Source organism: Sapajus apella, unplaced genomic scaffold (assembly GCF_009761245.1).
Source record: "Sapajus apella isolate SASKATOON/1434 unplaced genomic scaffold, GSC_monkey_1.0 scaffold165, whole genome shotgun sequence".
Taxonomy (NCBI): Eukaryota; Metazoa; Chordata; class Mammalia; order Primates; family Cebidae; genus Sapajus; species Sapajus apella.
Genome location: NW_022437105.1, coordinates 1,060,527 through 1,069,975, shown reverse-complemented (window position 1 = coordinate 1,069,975; position 9,449 = coordinate 1,060,527). Strand labels below are relative to the sequence as shown.

The following is a 9,449-nucleotide window of genomic DNA, read 5'->3' as shown; positions in this document are numbered from 1 at the left end:
CTCTCCCCAGTGGAGATCAGGAACCCAGTGCTGCTCTTTCAGTAAAGGCTGCGGTCACCCTCTCCCCACACTGGAAAGCCCATTCGAGACCAGTGCTACAGGGCTCTAGGTAAGCCAAACCACATAGCCAGCAAGTCAAAGCTTACCAGCATCACTCAATACAGAATAGCTGAAAAGGTCTTCCAGCAGGAAAAGAAAACCACCTATGTCCTCCTATCACAGCTTGAGGATGCCAGAAACAGAGGTGCAGTCTCCGTCCCCCAGGGCCCGTGGGAGGCACGGGGCAGAGCGTGCCAGTCCACACGCACACCACGTGCTGTGCCCCACCCACCAGAACAGGCTGGACAGGTGCATGTGAGTGGCTGGCCACCTGGGCATCCCAAGAAAGCTGTCCTGAAGGAGGCACGGGAGCCACAGGACCTAAGAGAGAGGCAGCTCAAGCAGAGGGAAGAATTCCAGCAAGGCCTGGACACAGGAGCCACAGCAGGGCAGGACACGAGAGTCACACAGTGCCCCGACGTGGAGCCACGGCTCAGCTGCAAGTGCACAACTCTCCTGCCTCACAAGAGGACACGGGAGGATGTCGGGGCTGGGGAGGCTGGGGAGGCAGGGCAGCCTGCTATTTAAAGCACCAGTCTGAGTGTGCTCAGAGTTGCCGGGGCAACCTAAAGTGAGGTGAACCTGTCCGAGAAGGGGTGGTTTAGTGCCTTTGTAAAAGAATTTCTGCCACACTAGTTTCCACTTCTCTCCACAGGCTGCGACAGTTCTAGGAGGAAACCTACGGAATGAAAGAAAAATCTTCAAAACCCAAAACGGTGAGCCAGCCCTCAGTATGCAGCCCCGTGAGCCAGACCTTGATCTCCTGTGCCATAAAATACAACGATGGCCTCCACAGATTCGATGTCACCTGCTGCCAAACACCTCTAACTGTCCTACATACGATGTGAATAAGTATTTGGTGGCAAACAAACTGCTCACTCCAAACAAGTGAATTTTGTGTGAAAATATTATCAGCTTTCCACGGAAAATGAAGGCCCTTCTTGGTGAAAACTCAGAAAAGCAACTTCAGAAGAAAACAGCACCTTTTAAGAAGAAAACAGAGCAGCCTACTTGGGACCTGAAGTGTCTTCCTCCTCCAATGCGGCCATGGTGTTATTTTGGAAATAGGTTTCTCCTCTCTAACACGAACAGCCTGTATCCTGGAGCTGTTATAAGAGCTACTTGTTTTCTCCCAATAAGGATGATTATCTCCAAATAATGCAAATAATTGAGTGGTCATGAGCAGTACCCTCCCAAACGTCTACAGCAACAGCGTCAGCTGGCCTCTGCCCAGCTCACGTCACACGGCTTCAGTGCCTACGTAATCTGGTTTTCGTTTGAGATGCGGGTGAGGAAACACTGTCTCCGCCGTGAGAGTCTAACTGTCCTGCTCCTCCCATGGTAGCACAGAGGGGCATGGCTTCCGCAGCTGTGATGTCCCCTCCTCATGGTGTGGGATGCTGCCTCCAAACAGCACACCTGGCGCTCGAGAAGACAATGACATCACTTCATGTTTCTCAGTATCAAGGACCAGTTGCTCTCACTGGACACATGACTTATTTTTAGGTCAACTGTCTGGGTCTGGGGTGTAATGGATTGGGTTCTACCAGGAAAAGGTCTTCCTACCACATGTCTTCCTGAGAGGTAGCTGAAGTCACCCTTGGTCACGGTCCCTTTTACCAATGAGGACCGGAGCTTGACTGAGTTTCCATAAATTGCATTTGTATCACATGTGTGAGGGCCACAGTGCAGCTTGGCTTAAAAGTAATGCAACTTCATGTTACCAAAAAAAAAAAAAGGAAGTTAAGAGTCTTGGACCCTTCAATAAGTGTGTTAGGGGCAAAGGGCAGATTGCTTGAAGCTTATGTGACACGGTCAAGAGCAGCCAAAACCAGCGGCATTTACCGAGGGCTTTCCATGTGGCAAGCACATGCTAAGTTCATTAGTCTTTTAAGGAAACATCTCACCCACCAACATTAAAATCAGATTTCAGAGGCGAGAGATGACACAGACAACAGAGGAGGAGCACTCCCTCCAGACAGGACATCAGGGAGACGGCATTCAGCCAGCATCTGAGCACAGCCTGCAGACACGGTGTCAGAGGCAAACTGCCCTCCTCCAGGCAGGCCCCCTGGCTTTGTGTTCACACCCATGATCTCCTCCCCCGCCCTCACCTCCAAGATGCAGAAAGGAGCTGATTTGTTCAACAGAAAGCAAGCCGACTGCTCACACGAGGTCCATACTCCGATAAAAACAGTAGAAGCAACAGATTCCTCAAACCTGCCTCACAAAGAAGACAGTGGGGAGGCACGTGGCTGGGAAACCATGAAGACCTAAGACGAAGTCAGCTCCAAACAAGAAGGCCAGCGAGTGGCGTGGCGGTCACCAAGCTGCCCTCTGCTTCCCGAGTCAAGCATTTTTATCACTAACGTTGTGAAATGGCTACGAACACGTGGCAGTGAAGAACGCATACACTGTGGCTATTCTGCTCTCCTCTGTCCTCGTTTATAAGCAGAACAGCTTTATTTTTACAATTTAAAATCCTTTCTATCAACAACAGTGCAAATAGTACAGGCACCACAAAGGTTTCCTAACCAGGAATCGGTCCAGATTCTGTGAGACCAAGATCAAGCGCACTCTAAGCAAAGAACACTGACAGTGATTGTCATCTCTGAGCCGCTGTTAAACATACACAATCTGGAGATATTCAGAGAAGAAAGATCAAAATGAAACAAATGGCAAGTAGCTCTGAAGCATCTTAATGATATCAAATCTGCCCATGACATCTTTTAGTGAGTGCATTTTTCGCTTATTATACATTTAAATTCACTGCTTCTGTTTAAGTCCAATACTTGTCATTAAACTCAATGCACACATTAAGCTCATGTTTTCTTAAAACCTAAAGTTTAGCTTCTTGAGCTGTTGATTCAATGCAAAAGGAATGTCAATGCAAAAGTGCAATGTAGGTAGAATGAATAAAGGGTTCTCAGACTGTGGAGTTCAGGAATAACAAGGGGTGCTGCATGGTGATCTGATTTGTGAGGGGCACCTTCCTTCTCTCCCACGTCTGACCTTGCACACACAGTGGCAGGGGAGAAACAGCCCTGGGCTCCCTGTGTGGACTCCTGGCCCCCTGCATGGACTCAAGGCCCCCCTGCAAGGAGGTAAGAGGCCCCGGAGTCAGACAGGCTCCCCGGGAAAGAGAGTCAGATGAACACTTTTTCATTCTACATTTGCAAGAAACTTGGCAGCGGGGCTGGCGGCCTCGGGGGCTACTCACCTTGCAGCTGGCGGCCTCTGTACAGGTCCCGGGCTTTGGCTGGGTGGGCCCTGGCCGTGTTGTCACATTTTGGCTGCTCGTACCTATGGGTGGGGGAGACAGGGTGGGGGAAGGAGAGAGAACAACAGGCGTCAGACGGTTGTGGTCTGTCTTCCAATTCTGGAGCATCCTACGCCGGCACACACCACAGCCTGTGGCTCTCACGCTGTGACACTCCCCACGGCCTCACTGCTTCCTGTCACCTTTGTGGACATGTGGCATAGAAAGCTATTTCTTGCAGTCTGTAGGAAGAAGCACACTGCGATTCCGATCACGGGGCAGGGCAGTCTCTCTATCCAGTCTCTGAATAAATCTTGCCTAGCAGCAGACAGACACCCGAACCTCCCCCTCCCCTCCTACGGCAGGGTGGTCTGGAGCAAGCACTCGGGTTGTGTCATCAGAGCAGGAGTGTGTGCACGAGGGCAGAGGGTGTGGCCACAACCCCCACCCCACCCAAGGAAAGGACGCAAAGAACTTCAGGATTTGGATTCCGGTGGCCCCAAAGGCCAACTCATTTCCAACCCAGCTCAGGAAGCTACAAGTTTGCCTGTGTCAAAAAAAATCGACTCTCTGGTCCCATGTAACATCAACGGCAAACCACAGGTGAAGTCCTGACCGGGCGGAGCTGACTTCCAAGCGGTAGGTGCTGTGGCTGCAGGGCTCGTGGGAGCAGGTGCCTCTGTGGTTCTGTGGAATCATCTACTGAATTGGCGATGGGAACCAGGGTGCTTCTCCCTGAGGGTGTCGATCCACACCTGGATAAACAGCTTGTAAACCCTGCTGGCTGCCGTTCAGCAGTGCTTCACCAATGCCTGCTTTGCCCGGGTTGTTCCTTCTCCTGGGTGCAGGCAAAGGCCCCTCCCACGCAGAGCACCAGCCTTGTCCAGTGAGCAGGTGGACGTTTAAACAGAGTGCGGGCCACCATGAGAACCTGACTCCCGTAGCTCCCACCCCAAGGAGGACCATCTTCTGCACACAAGTCCTTCGCCATGGCCTTCACCAAGGAGTGGAGCTTGTCACCGGCATGAAGGAGGTGCTGCGTTCCTGGGAGATGGGTGTTCCTGGGCCAGCACACTGAGAGCCCCTTTCTGAGACTCACAGGACTGCAGACAGCTGATTATCTGCACCCTCTGTCAGCATGCGGGCTTCCTGGAAGCATAGGCTGTGTCTGTTTTGTTCACTGGTATAGCCCCAGCTTCCAGAACAGTGGCTGGAACATCGAGGGCATTGACATGTTAATTGAATAAAAGATGAATGAATAAATGTGAGCGATTTTTTGGGATTGTTGGGAGACTGTATCACTCCTCTGCTAAACTGTCCCAGTAGCTTCCCATGGGAGCTGAGAAGTGGCGGGTGTTCCAGCCCCAGTGTGGGGGCCCCACTCTGTTCTCTGGCTTTCACCAGCTCTCTAGTTGCTCCCCATCTGCCCCTCCCCTATGACACTCTGGGTATTTACCCGTTCTCATGCTGCCATGAAGAAACATCCCAGACTGTGTAATTTGTTTTTTTTTTGGGACAGAGTCTCGCTCTATCACCTATGTTGGCATGCAATGGTACAATCTCAGCTCACTGCAACCTCCACTTCCCAGGTTCACGTGATTCTCCTGCCTCGGCCTCCTGAGTAGCTGAAATTACAGGTGAGTGCCGCCACACCCAGCTAATTTTTTGTATTTTTAGTAGAGACGGGGTTTCACCATGTTGGTCAGGCTGGTCTTGAACTCCTGACCCTGTGATCCTCACACTTTGGACCCCTAAAGTGCTGGGATTACAGGTCTGCCGGCCAAGACTGGGTGATTTATAAAGAAAAGCAGTTTAATTGACTGGCAGTTCGGCATGGCTTGCGAGGCCTCAGGAAACTTACAATCATGGCGGAAGGCAAAGGAGAAGCAGGCACCTTTTCACAGGGCAGCAGGACGGAGTGGGTGCAAGCAGGGGAAACGTCAGACACTTCCCAAACCGCTGGATCTCATGATAACTCACTATCACGAGAACAGCAAGGAGGGAATCACCCCAGGATCCAATCAGTTCCTTTGGGGTGGGTCCACAATACGTGGGGATCACGGAAATTACAATTAAAGATGAGATCTGGGTAGGGACACAACCAAACTGTATCCCACCCCCCGCCCTGCATTCACACACACCAGACTCATCTACCCCAGGACTCTGCACTCCCTGCCGTCTGGCTGAGAACCCTCCCTACCCACGGTGCCTACAACTGGCTCCAGCATCCCCGCCTCAGAGAGGCCTGTGCTGGCATGTGACCTGCCCTCACGGGGCGCAGCCTGGTCTTGCCCCACCAGCTCTACTGTCTTTGTGTCTATCACCTGTCTGTTTGCATGAGGGACTAGACCCCGCGGGGGGCCGCCCTTTCCACTTTTGTAATAAAACCAAGACTTTCTTAGCCACAGACCCTGCTCCATGTGGCTGTGGGTGCCCAGGGGGTGACCCCAGCCAGCCCTGGGTGCTGAAAAAGGAATCACAACAGGCCCCCTCCCCTCTCCTCACCAGCCCAAGGCAGGTCTGGGTCTGGGCGGGCGTGCAGGGCTATTCCCACCAGTCAGGGTGAGGGGAAGCCACTGCGGGCAGGTGGGGAGGCTTTTCTCTGCTGACAAAAAGAACAACAGTCTTTCTTTCTCCAAAACACATTATCACTGCTACATCCAATGCCCTAAAGCTATGACAGGAACAAGCCGCAAAGCACACCAGGAAGCAGAAGATGGCAGAGTGGACCCAAGACGAAACACAAGAAAACCCCACGCCGACTTAGGACAATTACGTCTTTGAACTGCTGAAATCATCCGGAACTTCCCTGCCTCCATACGGCCGAGTGAGAAGTACATTTTGAGACCAGTTCAGTTTGAGGGCTTTCTGTTGGCAGCAGGGACAGCAGTTCTGGTTCCGATGCCCCCAGCAGACTGTAACCCGTAGGAGAGGTGGGGCCTCACCGCTCTTATTCAATTCTATTTCCCTGGAAGAGGGTTTGAGTGTCGTTGACTACCAGTATGTGTGCTAAATGAATGAATGACAAAGTAATAAAGGTAAAATTGCATGCAGAATGTAAGAAGCCATCTCTATTTGGTTTAATTTCATATCCTTCCTGAAACTCCAAGAAGAGGGAGCTGCCACTTCTGTAGGCAGAAATGGGGAAGAGGAGAGCCTGGGACTTCTCTTTCTGCCGTGAAGCTGGGATGAAATCCAGTGTGATGAAATCAGCACAGACGGAAGGGAAGAGAGGGGTTATTATGTTTCTAGTTGATGACAATATTGAACGTTGCCAGGTTCTTCAGGGACAACCTTATAAATGCTGATCTCATAATTTCAGAGCCAGTTTGAGGAGCTCTGGGTTTGACAGCTTAAAGATTTTCATTGGCATGTGTAAAACACCTTCTGCCAGCAGTCTGCATCCACCTCTGTTACAGGGGCACCGCTCGGGGCTGGGGCTGCCACGATTTATACGCGCAGTAAAGCAGCATAGCTCTAAGATACGCAGAAACACTGCTTCCAAGAAAGGCTTCTTAGAAAACAGTACTCCCTACCTATATACCTAGGCACAGAAACTAAAAAAACAATAATTCCCGAACCTAAACCTTGAAAAGGTTTATGTTCTCTTCAAGCCCTGCAGAGCCCATGGGTTTAACCAATCCCCCATATTAGCCCACAGAAGCTAAGCCTCAGCACCCCTGTGCAGTGCCAGCTCAATAGGGTGTCAGGAGCAGGTGGCCAGCCAGGGCGGCTGGGACAGTGGAGTGCCAGCCGGGAAGGGGCAGCTCTCACACCCTGGTGTTATCATGCTTCCCAAGCAGGGCTCCCACCGGGCCAGATAGTGGTGGGTGGACCCGATCATGGTGAAATAGGCATCAGTCGGCTTGAGCCCCTGGAAACTACACCGTTTTCCCCACAAATGTCTACAGGTTACAGCTGATGGCAAATGTGGGAAATAATTTAGGAAGCATCAAATGTTCATGCCTAGGCCTTAGAGATGACATCAGTGGCTACTTTTGACATTTAAGAGAGAGTATTTTCATATATTTCAAAACTATTTTTATATAAATCTAGGAAAAACTAAAGTCAAATTCATGTTACAAAGAGCTGTAAAACCATCTCTACTCACGGTTACACAATTCCATGAACACATAGCTCTTGGTCTTCAAGTGCTACTGTGAAATCCCTTGCATTGCTCAAACTCACACAAAATACAAGTGAACAAGTTGTTCTTGTATTTGAGACCCTTGAATAACTTTCATTGCCCTTGTCTTTAGCACAGTCTCACTTTTTCTAAAAGCAGTAACTTGAGGCACATACATATGAATACCACAGAAAGCCATGTTGGACACTCGGTTCTTTCAGCTTATGAAATGCTGCGTTCCCCTTGCCCAAAGCAGGAGCAGTTTCCACCCTGCCACTGGTATGTGATGCCATCCACGTTTCCACCCGGCCACTGGGCCCCAGAGCCACCATTCAGATTCTGTCCGGTGCCAGTGGGGCAGAGGAGCTGTGAAGGTAAAGGCCCTGCTGCTCTCTGGCTGCCATGCGGGGGGGTTTGGAGACCATCGAAGAAATGGTTTCCTTCAGTTTCCAATGGTTGAAGCCATTTTTTTTTTTTTTGAGATGGAGTTTCACTCTTGTCGCCCAGGCTGGAGTGCAGTGGTGCAATCCCAGCTCAGCGCAACCTCCCCCTCCCAGGTTCAAGCAATTCTCCTGCCTCAGCCTCCCAAGTAGCTGGGATTACAAGCACCTGCCACCATGCCTGGCTAATTTTTTATATTTTTACCAGAGACAGGATTTCACTACGTTGGCCAGGCTGGTCTCGAACTCCTAACCTCAGGTGATCCACCCGCCTCGGCCTCTCAAAGTGCTGGATTACAGGTGTGCGCCACCGCGCCCTGTCAACCCACTGACTTTTACAGGCGGTTCACGCATCAGAACAGAGGATTGCCCTGAACTGGGTGATCGATGGCCACTTGGCGTCCCAGATCATCCAGGTGAGGAGGCGCAACACTCACAGCTGATGGAGACTGTGTGTGTGAGACAGTGTGTGGGGGAGAGTGTGTGGGTGTGTGTGGGTGAGTGTGTGGGGGAGACTGTGTGTGTGTGTGGGGGAGAGTGTGTGGGTGTGTGGGTGAGTGCGCATGAGGTACATGTGTGTGTGGGTGTGTGTGTGTATGTGTATGAGTGTCGGTCTGTGGGGGGAGTGTGTGTGTGGAGTGTGTGAGTGTGCATGTATGTGTGTGGTGTGTGGCAGGTGAGTGTGCATGTGTGTGTATGTGTGTGTGAGGAGTGTGTGTGGGTGTGTGTATATGTAAATGTGTGGGTGTGTGGGGAGTGAGTGTGCACGTGTGTATGTGAGTGTATGTGTGAGGTGTGTGTGTGGGTGAGTGTGCATGTATGTGTGAGGAACTGTGTGTGTGGGTGTGTGGGGTGTGTATGTGCATGTACATGAGTGTATGTGTGTAGGGTGTATGTGGGTGAATGTGCGTGTGTGTATGAGTGTGTGTGTGGGGTGTGTGTGTGAGTGTGGGGGGGGAGTGTTTGTGAGAGTGGGTGTGTGTGAGGGTGCATGTGTGTGGTGTGTGTGGGTGTGTGAGTGTGCATGGTCTGTGTGTGGGGGGAGTGTGTGTGGTGAGTGCATGTGTGTGTATATGTTGGGGGTAGTGTGTGTGTGTGTGTGGGTGTGTGAGTGTGTGTGGGGTGTGAGTGGGTGAGTGTGCATGTGTGGGTGGGAGGAGTGTGTGTGTGTCGGGGAGTGGGGGTTCTGCTTTCCTGGCTTCCACGCCCAAAGCCTCCCAGGGTCACAGGAGCGGGTCTGCCCTGTTTACCTCGTGGACGTGCCGGGGATGGGGCGGCCGGTGTCCACCAGGACGCACCAGCAGTAACCCGTGGAGGGGTGGCACTGCACCGGCTTGTAGAGGCCGCCGTGCGCGCACTCCGGGATCACCACGTTGTCGTTCTTGGGCTGCTTGGCCTCCTCCAGGGCCGACTGGTGCTCCTGGTCACAGGACGACACTGCGGGGAAGAGAAAGGCGAAAGGTGAGCAGGAGCCGGGACGTCGTCCACATGCAGAGCTCCTGGCAGGCCGCAGAGAACTGCCCAG

General features: G+C 51.9%; 1 protein-coding gene across 2 annotated transcripts in view; it reads right to left on the bottom strand.

The window, feature by feature from the left end:
* Window positions 1–9,449, bottom strand: part of SMOC2 (SPARC related modular calcium binding 2) — a 190,635-nt gene that overhangs the window by 49,540 nt on the left and 131,646 nt on the right. For both annotated transcript variants that reach the window (XM_032267086.1, XM_032267087.1), the window contains exons 8-9: window positions 9,175–9,361; window positions 3,320–3,402 (exon numbers count right to left, since the gene is read on the bottom strand). In XM_032267086.1, coding sequence (XP_032122977.1) covers window positions 3,320–3,402; window positions 9,175–9,361 — 270 coding nt within the window. The remainder of the gene's footprint in view (window positions 1–3,319; window positions 3,403–9,174; window positions 9,362–9,449) is intronic.